This window comes from Mus caroli, unplaced genomic scaffold, assembly GCF_978045245.1.
Source record: "Mus caroli unplaced genomic scaffold, Mus_caroli_1 scaffold_17, whole genome shotgun sequence".
Taxonomy (NCBI): domain Eukaryota; kingdom Metazoa; phylum Chordata; class Mammalia; order Rodentia; family Muridae; genus Mus; species Mus caroli.
In genome coordinates this window covers 94,198,140-94,213,261 of record NW_028227272.1, presented here as the reverse complement: position 1 = coordinate 94,213,261, position 15,122 = coordinate 94,198,140, and the positions used below count along the sequence as shown (strand labels likewise).

At 45.4% G+C, this 15,122-nt stretch overlaps 1 protein-coding gene across 2 annotated transcripts in view; it reads left to right on the top strand.

The window, feature by feature from the left end:
* Positions 1-672: 672 nt before the first annotated feature.
* Dscam (DS cell adhesion molecule) overlaps positions 673-15,122 on the top strand; it is a 580,573-nt gene continuing 566,123 nt past the window's right edge. For both annotated transcript variants that reach the window (XM_085832094.1, XM_021184771.3), the window contains exon 1: positions 673-903. In XM_085832094.1, the coding sequence (XP_085688220.1) occupies positions 861-903 (43 nt within the window). In that variant the 5' untranslated portion in view covers positions 673-860. The remainder of the gene's footprint in view (positions 904-15,122) is intronic.

Below are 15,122 nucleotides of genomic sequence, written 5' to 3'. Positions count from 1 at the left end.
CCAGTGAAGTCAGAGAGCTCTTCCCAGGAGCCGCGAGGACTCCAAGGCAGCATTTCCCTCTAGGCAGATGGACTAGACTTTTCAGGGAGTCAATACGGACTCCGAATCCTGCTGCACATCGCATCAAAACTGCTAACGCCTCGCGGTCACCTCTGCCTAGCTGGCACCCTTCCGGAGTGGTCAGCCCCCGGCCGCATCTCATTAACAACCTGCAAGAACAGAGCTACACGAGATGGGCTGTGTGGGGACGCGTCTCTGAGCCTCTGAGCCTCTGAGCCCTGGGTCCCGCCGACTGCGTGATCCGCCGCACTCCTCTGCTGCTGCTTTAAGACTGCAGAGCGCCCCAGCGGCCAGAGCAGGGGAGGGGTCCCCGCTCGCCTCCGCGCGCGGCCCGCCGGGCTCAGGCAGGGAAGGGCAGCACAGGGGACCCGGCGCCCGAGGCCGCCGCAGCAGGATGAGCCTGGCCGCGCGCCTGCTGCCTGGCTGCGGAGGGTGAGGCCGGCGCCCGGGAGGCCGCCGCCTGGCCGCGCTGCGCATCGGGGGGCGCCCGGCATGAGCTCGCGCCCGCGGCTGCGGCTGTGCGCCCGCGCCTGGCTGCCCGCGGCCCGCTGAGCCGAGCCGAGCGCACGGCGCACCTGGGCTGTGTCCGCGGCGCGGGGCGCGGCGCCCGGGAGCAGGTGTGCGGGGGCGCAGCAAGCGGGGAGAGCGGCTGGGCGGCTGGGCGGCCCCCGGGCAGGTGGCGGGCGGCAAGCGGAGCCGGGCCGGGCGCGGCGGAGCGCAGCGCAGCGCGGGGGGCGAGGCCGGCGCGTGGCTCGCTCGCTGGCTCGCTGGCTCGCGGGAGGCCGGGCAGCAGCAGGGGCATGTGGATACTGGCTCTCTCCTTGTTCCAGAGCTTCGCGAATGGTGAGCCTTGCGGTCTGTGCTGATTCCTGTCTGGGAAGGGGCCCGGGGGATGGGTGCGGTGTAGGGGGTTGAATGCATGGGTGAAGTCTTTTCCCTTTCCTTTCCTATCCGGGTTGGAATGTTCGTGCATGCGTTTATTTATTTATTTAAAAAATATATTTGCATTGCTTTGGAGAGGTTAGGCGATACTGATAGGAGGCCGGGTAGGCATCGCTCTGCAATCCTTGGAAGCAGCCTACCTAGCTAGCTAGCCAAGTGCCAGCTCAAAGCCTAACTCCAGAGCTAGACAGCTACCTCATCAGAGCCAGGCAGGTTTGGGAAGAAGAGAGGGGAGATGATCATTGCCACTTTGAATATCATAACCAGAAAAGGACATGGCGTTAGGAGCGTAGGCAGGTGCAGGGGTCAATGAAGACAGTAACCCTCAGGTTCTGCACTCTTGAGCCTTAAAGCCTCCGCTTTAATTCTGCTACAGTTTATCCTTGAAGGCTGTGGGAAAGATGCGTCTGTCTGATTCCCCCTCGTCCCCTGGACACTACATGTTCCTCGCAGTAGTGTATGTAAAAATATGCACTGCTAGGCATTACATCATCTGTAATGTTGACAAAATTTTAAAAAAATCACCTGTATACTTATAAAAGTGAAATTGGTGAATGTTGTACATAGTGTTTCCCCCTCATGCGCAGCTCAGTATAGCCTATTGAGATGCTTTCTTCCTGATGTTTAGAATCTATCGCTTTTGATGGAGTCAGACCCAATTAGTAAGTGTGTCTGCACCTTAGGCTGCCTGTCACAGTGTAAATATGAACTTACATGTATGAATGGCTTTCTCTCCTGTGGCAAAGAGAGGGAACTGTCATCATTTGGTACCGCTTGGAAGCATCCAGGGCTTCAATACCCATCTTAAATGTGGAACATCTGCATAAAACGTATAACCTGCTGACAGTTAAAATTAAACCATTATGAGAGAGAGAGAGAGAGAGAGAGAGAGAGAGAGCAAGTGAGCGAGAGAGAATGTGAATATGAGAGAATGAATATATCTGGTCTTTACAAGAAAACAGGAGAGGGAGAACCCAAGGGGAGGCTGTTAAGATTTTTCTGGAAGATACCCAGGGACGCTGTAAGCACTGGCTGTATTTTCTTTGCAGACTTAGAGGACAGCTAACCCACAGCCAAAGGAAGGACATGATATTTCCCAGGCTTTTAAAAAAATGACTAAGGAAAGATGGAGCCAAATGAAGAAGGTGCCCCCAAATTCACACAAAACCTGTCTTTTGCTCTTTAATATAACCGAAAGCAAAGTGACAGTTTTCCCTCTTGAGATTTCCTCCCAGGGGGAAAAATTTCAACAAGTTCTGACAAGACACCCCCTCTCCCCAGAGGGCACTAACCCTGGCCTGCCTCCTCCAGGGGATTCACCTAGGGGGACATTTGTGCTTCTGAGGAAGCAATCAAGTCTTGAGAGCAGCCCCTGCTGCTTGCTGCTTTAATGGGAAAGCACAGAAAAGGCCCAGATGTTCACAGATGTGTTCCAAAGCCAATACACCTTGTCTTTCCTGTCAGGATGACATATCTGGACTCCTGGCAAAGGCCCGAGCTATTGAATGAAAGGAGATTTCCACTCTGGGGAGAAATAGGTAATTCAGGATGGTAAGCCAGGCTGTTCTGCTTGTCAGCCAACCAGCATCTATTTTTTTTTTTTCAGTGTGAGATATATATATGCTGAGCATGGTACAGAAGAAATTATGATAGTCTCTGATACAGAGATGCTATAAATGTCTATGATTTTTTAAATCAGCATTTCATAACTAAAAATTACTATATAAAGAATTTTGTGCAGTGTTCAAATGGAGTGAAATCAACCACATGGAAAATATATGCAAAGATTGTTCATGTGCACCTGGGTAAAGTCATGCAAGAATTATTTGCAAGACTTTTAACATCTGTTGAGAGAATCAGTTATTGTTGCAGTAAAATGCATAGGCAAGTTGATCTGACCCCATCAGCTGAAGGCCAGGGAGCCGCCTTATGTAAAAATGGCCCTTTCTCTATATGAGCAAGCATGTAAAAAAAGCCTGACTCCAGAGGTTTGGGCTTTTACATTGGTGTGTATGTGTGTGTGTGTGTGTGTGTGTGTGTGTGTGTGTGTGTGTGTGTGTGTGTAGATTTTTGGATTTTCCAAGGATGGTGTTTAAGACATACTATGCAAAATATATATATATATATATATATATATATATATATATATATACATACATACACACACACACACATATATGAACCTGATTTAAAATGCTGCCTTTGGCCAGAATATATTTCAAAAATATGAAACTAAATACTACCTATCTAATATGAATGGAGTCTTTTTTAAATTTTTGGTCAGCAATTGCAATATTTTGGCCTATGTTCATTTTGAAAAAATACCCAAATGTGTGGTAAGAACCACACTGGTTGCTAGGCCTCAAACACTAAAATGCCCATTACAGCCATTTTTTCTTTTTCATCTGTAAAATATTATGCAATTGGATATTTGGGTAAGAAGCAGAAATGTCCAGTCTGTGTTTCAGACAGTCTGTCTTCGTCTGAACAGTAGAAAGCAAGTAATGAGGGGCATGTTTGCTTCTTAAAGCACCCTTGCTGGGCAGGCTGCAGAGAGTATTTGGGGCAAAGACCAGAAGCAAGAGAGCAGTGCCTGCATGGGTTAAAAGCTTGTGAGTGACCTCACCTGAGAAGGTGCAGGGAGCCTGTGAGGTAGCTGATGTTACCTCTGACACCCTGGGAATATTCACAGGACAGCTTTAGAGGCACACGTGTGTGCAGACACATGCGGCTGCCTGTGTACTCAGCATGCACACCCGGCTGCAGCAGTTCTCTGTACAGGGTCTCTTGATTTTTAACCCCAGTGAGTGCTTTCTAGTGTAACACTCCTGACAAAAGCAGAGATGGCCTCCTAATAGTCAGAATGGGGGACAGGTTGCAGGTTTATATCGTCTGTGTGATGGCTACATCCTGGCACTGCTCTACACACACCTTTGACATTGACTTTTCTTTGGCCATGAAATCTTGAGCTTCACTGCATTGTGCTCTCAGGCTCCCGGAGGCTCACTAGCTGTGGTAGAAGAGGGTGGAGTGATGGTGGAGAGATTATCAAGGACAAGCTGGGTGTGCAGCACCTTTGGGACTCTGCAGATCACATGATAGGACATTACAGGCCTGATACCCAGTATTTTATTCAGTCACAGAAGCAGTTTTTTTTTTTTTAATAAATACTGGTGCATCTTGAAGACTTTAAAGTAGTATTTTAAATTTTAGTTTCCACAGAAATATATCAGAAAAAAATTATCTCTCTCTTATATTTATAAAGAGGATGGAGATTATTTCTGATAATTTCAGAGTTCATCTAAAATTTCTAGGCTTTGCACAGAAGCTGCATGCCCCTATAAGATGCCTTCTGTAGGCAAACAAAATGCCAGGCAGACCTTTAATAAATGCCAGCGAATCTGCCTCCTCTCCTTCACTACCCTCCTTGCCACTTGGGTGTCACCAAAGGTTTCCTGCTGTCTGGGATACTCAGCAAGTCACAGGGTATATTCTGCACCATACATACAGTGTGTTACTGGGGGAGGGGGAATGCAATTTTTGCCTAAATAAATAAATAAAATCTTCCCATTTAAATCCCTGAGGCCTGAATGTCCACATAGCTGACAAAATATTTTATCATGGATGTGTCTGGAGTAAACAAGGAAGGGGGGCTAAGGCTCAGCAGGAGTCAGCTCAGTGCCATAGGAACTTGATGTCAAGGGGGAGGGGCTGTCTTAAGATCTATGAGCACTGTGGGAAATGGGAGTGTATGTATGTCTTTTGTTGTTTTAAAATAAAGTAATGGCTTTCCCCATTTCCTGTATTTACAAAGTCTTGATTATGAATGTGGTTAAGCATAATTAACATGGCAATAGGCTGGACATTGGGGGCGTTTTAGAATGAACCCTCCCATTTATCTGGCTTTTTAGTGAGGCTCACCTAAGCTAGGTAGGTGCCCTGGGGCTACCCAGGCATACGATGGGCATTTTCTTGGCCATGGCACTCAGGTGCATGCTGGACCTAGGTGGCAGGCACTGTGAGCCTGGGAGACACGGAGCTGCTGCTACCTGCATGTCAATTGTGTCCCCGCCATAGGACACTAGTGGGCGGCAAACCTCGCCAGACTCCTGCAGCAAGCTCTCAACAGAGCAGGCAAACCTCCGCCTCCGAGGACGCTCCACACACTTGTATAGGGCTTTCCTGAGACGCCGCCTCCCCAGTGTCCCTCAAGTTCATTGCGCCCAGACTCTATAGCTCTGGAGGTGGAGGTTTACATAGCGATTATGTACAGGGTTTGGCAGGTCAGAGATGGTCTGCAGCCTTTGTTTTCATTTATACAAAGAAGGACGCAGCTTGCAGCAATGTCTCCAATCCCGGAAGATGCACAGAGGGAAGGGTGGTGTCGGGAGCCCATAGTTCACAGAGAGGTGCTTTGGTTCCTCCCTTGCACACTGCCCAGAGAGCCCAGGGGTGGCGCGTGCATCTTGGAGGGGGCAGCTCCTTGCCTGATTGGCTGACCTTCCAATGTCATTCCAGGAGCCGCGGGGCCTCTCCTCTGCTGCTGGTGACAGGGGCTATGCTGGCTTGCTGCTTGTCCGCAGTCCGTCAATCTCCTGCAGCTGTGGCTGCAAGGCTCTGGGGGTCTGGAGCCGCGCCCCCACACCCACGCCAGGCAAATCGGGCAGCACCTGTTCCTCTGGGTCAGCTTTAACTCTTCATATTCTGAGGATCTAGGTGCAGAAATTCTCAGCTCACCTCTGTCGCCCCCCCCCCAACTATATTCACGTTCCTTAATGTTTTGAAAACCTAAGCTAATTCAAAGTTGTATTTCCTTTGCTATACGCTTGGCGAGAATGAAGATTCCGGCAGCCCTGTGGTGTATGATGCTGCTATGAATTCTGAGGGGAGCATCAGAGTGCCTTCTGCAGGCAGCAAGCTCTCCACCTGGGCTGCAGGAACGAAGAGCCAATGGGAAGGGCAGATCCCTGACGTTAGTTCAAAGGCCAGACAGCTTCTGCCCAGATGCTCAGAGGGCCAGGTTCAGCCTCCATTATCCTTCCTAAAACCCTGTGTTCTGATGGCTTCAGGGAAATCTATAGCTTGTCAATTTGAGGGTTACCTGAGAAGTGAGTCAGTCTCAATAGATGCATGCTACCATGCATGGGCAGAAATGTCTACTGTGACCAAGTGTGTCCTTTGCACGAAGCAGAGTTTAAGTCCGGGTGGAAATAAATGAGTGAGAGAGTAAACTGAGGCATAGCCTTCCACCCCATTCAAGTCTTTCCTCCTCTCTCCGCTCAAAGGCTTCTTTCTAGCTTCCTTCCCACCCTGGGTTCTTCACCCAGTTTGCTCTCTTCCCTCCAACCTCTGCCTCAGCTGCATAAAAAGGGTGGGTGAGCATCTGGCAGCTTCCCTCAGCCTGCCTCTGCTTTCTGACAGGCAGCTGGCCTCTGGCTAGAGAAGCATTTGTGCTTTACAAATGACTGTGGGGTGTGCTGTCTTACAAAAGTGACTCGCTCACATGTGGAATGTGGTGGGACTTTCTCTTGGAGACACAGCCTGTTCTGATATCCCCAGGTACCCTTCTTGGGATGCAGTGGGGCTGGTGTCTCAACCAGTGACTTTATCTAGGCCTGGGAACCCTTGTTCTCCATCGACAAGATTTAAGTTCTCCCAATCTGACATTCAAGCTTCCCAACAACTCCTGAGAATAAAAATAAACAAACAAACAAACAAACAAACCTCGAGCCTTTTAGTTTTAAAGCCTTAATCATGTCTATAAAGTCTTGCTCCTATTTTCATAAGTCTCAAATGGCTGCAGGTCTCTTGTCGATATTTTATTTTGCAGCAGAGTTGAATATAAACTTGGTATTTCATCAGAGTAACATGGGAAGATTATATTTTAATCGTTGTTAAAAATACCAGTGTTACATACAAGGATCTAATGTTGTAAAGAATATAGTCTACTTCTTTTGATTTTTGGAGATCAGCAATTTATTCTGTGTTGATCAACAAGGGTGATTAACTCTCTTAGATTATGTAAATATATAAATATTTACATAATATTTAGTTATGTCCACTTACTAGAGAAAGGATGGATCCAGCTGAATAGGTGTCTGACAAGATAAGAGTTGACAGAGGGAGATGGAGTGACAGGGATTGATTAATCTTGCCTATATCCCTATTTAAGTTTTTTTTTTTTCCTTCAGAAGACAGTGAGTAAGATTTAAGAGTGAGCAAGCAGTCCTATTTATAGAAAGCCAGTTTGAAATGCAGGGGCAAAGAACCCGAAAGATATAGAAACTGAAGGATTTCCTCCACTCTAAACTCCCCTGTGTTCCTGGCTCCATACTGAACTTTGTCAAAGAGACAAAGCGAATCACCCTTATGAAAATATTCAGAACATGTGCCTGGCTCTATGGAATATTCTGGCAGTTCAATTCCTGTTACATCCTCCCTAGGCTTGAGAACAAACTCAAGTGAGTCTGAGCTGGAGCCTGGAGGCTCAGGGAGGACATGGTCTCTGTGGTGCTGCCACTAATATTTATGCCACAATAAGCATGGTCTCCCCTAGAGACTCCACAGCAGAACACCATGGGGATGGAATCAACGCAAGCTTCTAGAGAACAGCAATTACAGAGAGAGAGAGAGAGAGAGAGAGAGAGAGAGAGAGAGAGAGAGAGAGAGAGAGAGAGAGAGAGAGAGAGAGAAAGGATTTACACTGAGGATCTTGTTATTGTCACAGGGTCCTCTTTGCTAACCTGTTATTAAATTCCGGAGATTTAAATTGATATGCACACACTTCTAATTGGACAGACTTGATAGGGCAGGAGACACAGCTACAGGCCATGTAACTGACATAAATGTTATTGGGCAAGGGGAAAGGAACACACCTCTTAGATACAAGAGTCCATTTTTAATTTTATATTCCATGCATTCCCTTCAGTGCCTGGCTTATTTCACTAAGCATACTGTCTTCTCAGTCCCTTAAGTATGACCAAGTTAAGTATGTACAAGAATATGGTGTTGGGGAGATGGTTGCCAGTATAACCCACATTTGCAAGCTTGAGGACCTGAGTTCACCGCCCCCTGACCCCCAACCATGAAAATGCTAGGTACAGGGATGCACGCTTGTAATTGGTGAGCTCCATGTTCAAAGGAGGTGGATGCATTCCTAAGGATGAAACCTAAGGTAATCCTTTGTCCTCTGGCACCCACAGAAGCACGTATGCACGTACGCACGTACGCATGCACGCATGCACGCACACACGCACAGTAACCTGGTAACTTTACAGAGTCCAGTCTCCCTGGGCTGTGAAGAACACGTATCGGAGAGGCAGGAGAGACAGAGTGATTGCTGATTTTGTCTCCTGCCACCCTTGACTCTTTTAATCTTAATGGAGAAACAGAAAACAGCCTTTTTTCCTGGTTTTGTGCAGAATGTAAACAATCCACCTGTGTTCCTTGCCATTTAGTCAGTCGTCGGTTCATCAGATCTCTGAACTCTTCCACACCAGATGCTCCTGCAAAGAAACAACATCGTGCTGTCACTCCCTTTCATCACCCATGGGTCGTCGTGATGGTCAGGTTTTACCTGGGGTTGCATCCAGTGTGGATGGCTCACGCCAGTGAGGTGAACTCCTTTAGTGGTGGAGACTCATGCCTTTGATTCCTGCTTGTATTGAGTGTCTGAAGCTTTGATTCTCTGCAGGGTTAGTGTTACTATGGGAAAATGTCTCTGATTTTATTCTAACATAGAGGCAGATGGAGGTGAGGGGGCCACTGCGTCCTGTGAACATAGCCTGTTCCTCGAGCAATATTGTGGAGACTGCATATTAAGTAAACATATTTCTCCTGAGGAAACTCCAGATTCGTTTCTTTTCTCCATAGTCACCCTGCTGTGGTGTGAGTTGATCTAGGGTTCCCCTAGGATACTGAAAACCCCAAATCCCAGGCTGGTTAATTACAGTGTTTATTTCTTAATATCGGCTGCAGAGCATTTTTTAATAAGTGATGTGTAGGAGCTGGGCTACATGTATGTAGCAATGCTGTGATATTTGATTTTTGAGAATTGAGGAAGGAATGGAGACCCAACAACTGGGGATTCTGGCAAAGTAGGCAGCTGCATAGCATGCAGAGACGCTCCTTCTCCAGGTCTAACCTCTTACTGGGTTCACTCCTGTAAATTTAATTCATCTCTTTCTTTGCTAATGAAAAGGAAGTGCCTAAAATGTGGGTACTGGTTAGTTTTGTCAACTTGACACACAATCCAGAATCACATAGAAGAGAGTTTTAATGAGAACTGTCTAGATCGGGCTGCCCTGTGGGCATGTCTGAGGGAGATTGTCTTGATTATGTTAATTAATGTGGGGATTCTGGGCCCTGTGTGAACACTACCTTTCCCAAATCTGAGTCTTTGACTGAGTGGAGAAGTCGAGCTGAGCAGTTAGCATGCATGCTCTCTCTGCTCTGGACTGTGGATGTGAGTAGCTGGCTCAACATCCCTGCCATGACCTCTCAGAAATGATGGATTGTAATCCGGAATTGCAAGCTGAATAAAAACCTCTTCTCTCTTTATAAAAATATTTATTTTTACTTTAAGAGTATTTGCCAGAGCGTACACATGCACACCATACACATGGTGTCTGTGGAGAGCAGGTCACATTCCTATCAACAGTTGTGAGCTGCCCTGTGGGTGTTCTGCAAGAGCAGCCAGTGCTCTTAAGGGCCACCACTCTAGTCCCAACCCTTTCTCTCTTAAGGTTGTTGTAAAGGCATTTCATCACAACAATAGGAAGTGAAGATAGAGTGCCATGGTTAGTTCTAGCAAAGAGACACATTCATTTACTTCTTTGTCTAGTGAAAGGGAAATACAGGAGACACAAAGTGCTTTCAAAGGTCTGAGAATCTCCTTCCACAGGGTGGTTAAATTGGCAGTCTGTCTGGTACCATGACAGGACAGCAGACCTTGAGTGATACGGGAGTTACATAAGTGCATGTATGCAAAAACTTGGTTGGCTACTGTTTAGAATAGTCTTGATTCAAACTCTATGGAATAATTTGGGAAGGAAAATACTGACCTAGAGGTGATCTTGATCTTGGTTAAGGTACTATGCTTTGCTTGGGGGTTGGTTCATTTGCCCTCTGGGATCTCACAGCAGAGCCACACCCCATTGGTATGCCTAGTCACAAGAAGTCCCACATCCCCTCCCTTCACCCCAAACACCTATGCCACGCCATACTCAAGGGTGGGAGGGATAGGCTAGAATGTTCTATAGGCTTTAGTAGTATAAGATGCTCAGAGAAAATGGAAGTAGAAGTTGAGAGGAATAACCAGCAATGGAGAGTGAGGCTATGGAGAAAGAGACTAACATATTAGGTCCATAGCTACAAACTCCTCTGTCCCTGTTGCCAGGTAAGAGGACTGTGGAAAAGGAGGAACAATAAACAATAGTCTACATTCACCTTCAGCTGGACTTTAGTGAATGTTTGTTCCCTTCTCTGGATTTCCCAGGTAAGGTCCAGGTTACCTGTGTAGGTAGACCAGGGAGAGAGGAGAAGACAGGAGGTTTCCTATGAGATTTTCCTTGGAAATCTCAGGGATGAGAGTCTGTAAGTTGGAAAGACCCCGTGTTTCTGCTTTTGATCAGCACTTTGTTGTTTTTCTCCACCCCCTGGGGGGCACCTCAAGTTATAGATGATATAGTTTCTTATACACTGGCCAAGTTCCTTCCCTAGAGAGTGTGATCCTGTCATCTAGGGAATGTATGCCTCTGGATGTTTTGATCTAAGTGGCTCACTGCACACCTTTGCTAAAATGCGTACTAGAGAAGAGTTTGCCTGGTTTCTGATTGAGGTGGGGATAACAGATGTTGGTTAGAAAGCTATCCAAGTGTTTTCCAGTGCACTGCAATGCACTGGTGTGCTGCTTGGCATGGGTAGTGATTCACTAGATCACGATGTAATGTATGTGAAGGGTTAGGGTTTCATCAACTCTACATAGATACCAGTAGATGTTGGAAAAGACTCTGAGGAAATGTGATCTCTCTAGAATCACTCCTAATGTGAAGGACAGAAGCTTGAGAATTGTCGTTCATTTGTCTATCATTGTCTACTATCTATCCGTTATCTATCGCTGATCCATTACTATCAACCATCAGTCATCTGTCATCTGTTATCAATCATCTGTCTACACATCATCTGCCCATATATTATTCATATTTCTGTCTGTCATTGTCTATCATCTATTTATTATCCAGCTGCCTATCATTTATCCATTATGTGCTATTGATCTATTTATCTATAATATAGAGTATATTTGTCTAGCTATCATATTCTACTATCATTTATCTTTATATCATTGTCTGTCGCCTAGCTTTTAACTATCAATCACCTATCATCTACCTATCATCATCTCTCATATATTAACCTATTATCTATTACCTATTGTCTATCTATTTATCTGTCATTTTTTGGTCATTGTCTATCATTTATCTACCACCTATTTTTTATTTATCATTCATTTATTATCAATAATCTTTCTGCCTGCTTATCTATTATCTATCTATCCATCTATTCAGTTATTCATCTATCATCCATCGTTATATCTGTCATCTATTGTCTCTGTACCTATTATCTATCCATCTATCTATCTATCTATCTATCTATCTATCTATCTTTCTATCATCTATCTATCTATCTATCTATCTATCTATAAATCATCCATCCATATATCTGTCATCTCTCTACCTGTCCCTTTTCTATGGATTGATTAATCCCTTTGATCTATACAATTCTTTCTTTAGTATATTTGATGTTTTGTTTTATTGCTGGCAGAAGCTTTGCTGGTGGACTTGACCCAGCTGTATTACCCTGACTCCTTTTTTATTAGCAACTGGAAGCCTAGCATAGAAGCCCCTTGGAGCCTAAAGATAGACACATTTTTTTTTCTAGGCAAGAGATTGACAGTAGCAGGCCATTTAGGTTGCCATATTGAACAAGCTAGATGATCACCCAGGTTGGAAGAGACCAGGTAGGGAAATGGATGCACTTGTAATTAGAGATGATGCTTCTAGGCAGCCCAAGGAATGTTGCCTGTGCCTGTAGCCCAGTGTCTGTGCACAAGCTTATTGCAAAGCAAGATAGCAGGAACTTGGGGTCATTTTTTGCTATTGAAATTTCTTGGTGTCTACTTCTTTCTTATAGACGAGTGACCAAGTTAACTGCATCTACTGTCCAATGCATGAACCATCCACTATGTTGTCAGAGAAGAGAAAACAGCACATGAGGGGACTCTTGCCACTCACTGTGTACCTTGCCACATATATGATAAAATTGAAGGCATTGACTGGTGGTGGAATTATCTTTCCAAAATACTGTGTCCTTGATTTTTAGCTAAAATAGACTCAAATGTGTGCTGGAGAAAGGCCTAAATTCAGAACCTTTAAAAATACACCTTTTTTTTTTTTTTGTCCAGAGATCTTATTTTAGATGTTATTAAAAATAACCTTTCCCTTCTTGGCATTTTAAAGAGTTTTATGTTCTAATTCATTGGCCATTTTATTGTGAGTCACGGCAGAAATGACCCTTCAGGGCAGCTGTTGTTAGCTGGAGCTTCAGAGAACTGGACAAAAGGCTTTGCAAGCTGAAGGCTTGTCATTTCTGCTTACTCATCATTGTGAGACTCAGCCGGTACCTGGTTCTCTGCAACAATAGGCTCCTGAATCTCTGCGTCCTTAATTTTTTTTTTTTTAATAGAGAAGATCATGTTCAGGAGTCTGAAGCTCTGAGGGAATTTGTGGGAGACGTTGCTGTTTAAAATAGCACCAGGCCCTTTCCAGTTAGGAGCTTTGAAGTGTGCATGGCACAGCACACATTGTTCTCTTTGGGAGTTCCGAGTGCAGTCGGTCAGCCTTTCTCATCTCTCCTTCATTAAAGGGCATACATATCTCCATCGCCAGCCTTAATAACTTGTGAGAGACCCAGGAGTAACTGTAAACAGGGAGACACTTTTTGGAAAGAATATAAAAATGAGATACTGTATGACTCAGGTTAAAACTCAAACCTTAGAGAATCCTTCTTACATAGTTTACTGAGAGTCCAGTGATTCTTCCTGGGACGTCTACCACCTTCCAGTGTGAATGGATGTCCCTAGGACCCATCCCACTGGTAGAAGGCGGGCACTGGAGGTGTGTGACCCCATGACATATCTGTTAAAAGGGAGAACCATGCATGTGCAAGTTACAGAGAGGCTGTCTCTTCCACTCTCCTTCCTTGGGTTATGGGAGGAAACCATGAGAGCTTCCTTGTACAAGGGGAGAGCGGTAAGAAAATGGCAATGTTTCCTGAGGAGCCCAGAGGCCTTTGCAGACTCCATGCTTGTCTAAATTCAGGGTAATCACTTCCCCTACAGGGAAGTGGAGACATGGCTGTCCTCTCTCACTCGCTGGGGTCCTCCTGCTGTCTGACAGCAATGTGTCATAATCCTTCAGCCTGTGCACTACCCTCAGGTACCCCTAGAGGACTGATCTGCCTCCATCAGCAAGTGGGCAAGGGGGACTGGCATTGAATGATCTACTTTTTTTGAAGTACAGGGCATGGAGATTCAAGAAGATCCATGACATAAAGTAGACTTGATGAAGCCAGGCAGCTCATATTCTGGGTTCCTTGTTTTTTTTTTTTTTTTTTTTTTGTTTGTTTGGTTGGTTTTTTGATGGGGCGGGGAGGTGGATAGAGTGGCAGTGAGTAAACACAGCACTCATTCTCATGACTTGGTTATTTTAAAGGAAAGTATGCTCTTATGTTCTGGTTTTTAGTTTAATCCCAAGGCCTTCCCTGATAGTGGTTTTGCACCCATGGGGATATTAGAAATGCTTGGTTTTCATAGGTCTGGATGGGTACAGGGAAGTTGATATGGACGGGTAGAAGCTAGAGATACTGCTCAGCATCCCTGGATATTCAGGCTGCTTCTGAGAACAAAGGATGATCTTCTCTAAGTTATCATTAGGGCCAGCACCGAGACCCTGCACGTTAGGCTAGAGCCTTGCTACAATAACGTAATTATTTATTTAACTCGAGGCAGCATCTCATCTGTCCCATACTTGCTTGGAGTTCACTGTGTAATGAGGATGACCTTGGGCACCCGATCCTCCTGCCTTAACCTCCTGAGTCTGGGATTCCAGATACACTCTCTATGTCTGTTTCATATTTGGCGTCCCAGTTTTATGTCATGACTCTGAGTTCTAGAATAGTCTTGGAAGGAGAAAGGAAGGTATTCTCAATTTAATTGCAGTTATAATTTCTCAACTACTGAAATCGTAGCTCGTGTGATCTGTATCCATTACCCATTGGTTGCTATCATTTCATAATTAAAAAAATAAACCAAATTCATGCTCTTTACATTGTTAAGGACAGGAATCCTGGAGGTATGCCTGGGTTCTGCCAGCTATTTCTTTTCCTCAAGTGATTATGCTAATTTGCATCGGATCAGATGATTAAATTATAATTTGATTAACCCTGTGTGCCAACCACTCAGAATGCATTTTCCTTCATCTGGCTACCTGTGTTTAAAATGCCCAGTTCTGCGTGTTTGGTGCAGGCCTGCCCTTGCTGGGGATTTTGGATTTGTGTTTTCAAAGCTCCAGGAGTCTTGTTGTCACCTGGTAATCAGGGCAGGATATTAATGTCATCTGGTTGCTTAGGCAGAGGCCAGCGTGGAGAAGCCTCCAGAAACAAGTAAACCCTAGATGGAAAGTATTCATTACTTGGAGACAGTCAATGTGGAATGTGCTAGAAGCAAAAGCAACTGCACTTGGTGGGAACTGCATGGTGCATGGTGCAGAAGGTGTGTGTAGTCGCCACTCTAGATGAGTTCCCTCCCTTTGCTGCTGCCAATACCTGGCATCTGCCTGTGTCTATGGTGGCCCTGAGAGGGGTGTTCTCTGACCTACCCCATCATTTGGCTCTGTTTCTGTAACAAGACAGCTTAAGGTACAGTTACACTTACTAAGCTCATAAACTGGATTTGTTTCTCCGTGAGCTAATCATTGAATGAGAGGATACTGAAGTTTGTGAAGGGAACATGCATAAGAAAAATGGGAAATCTTAGGAGATAGGGGAGGAAACAGATGGCCAGAGGT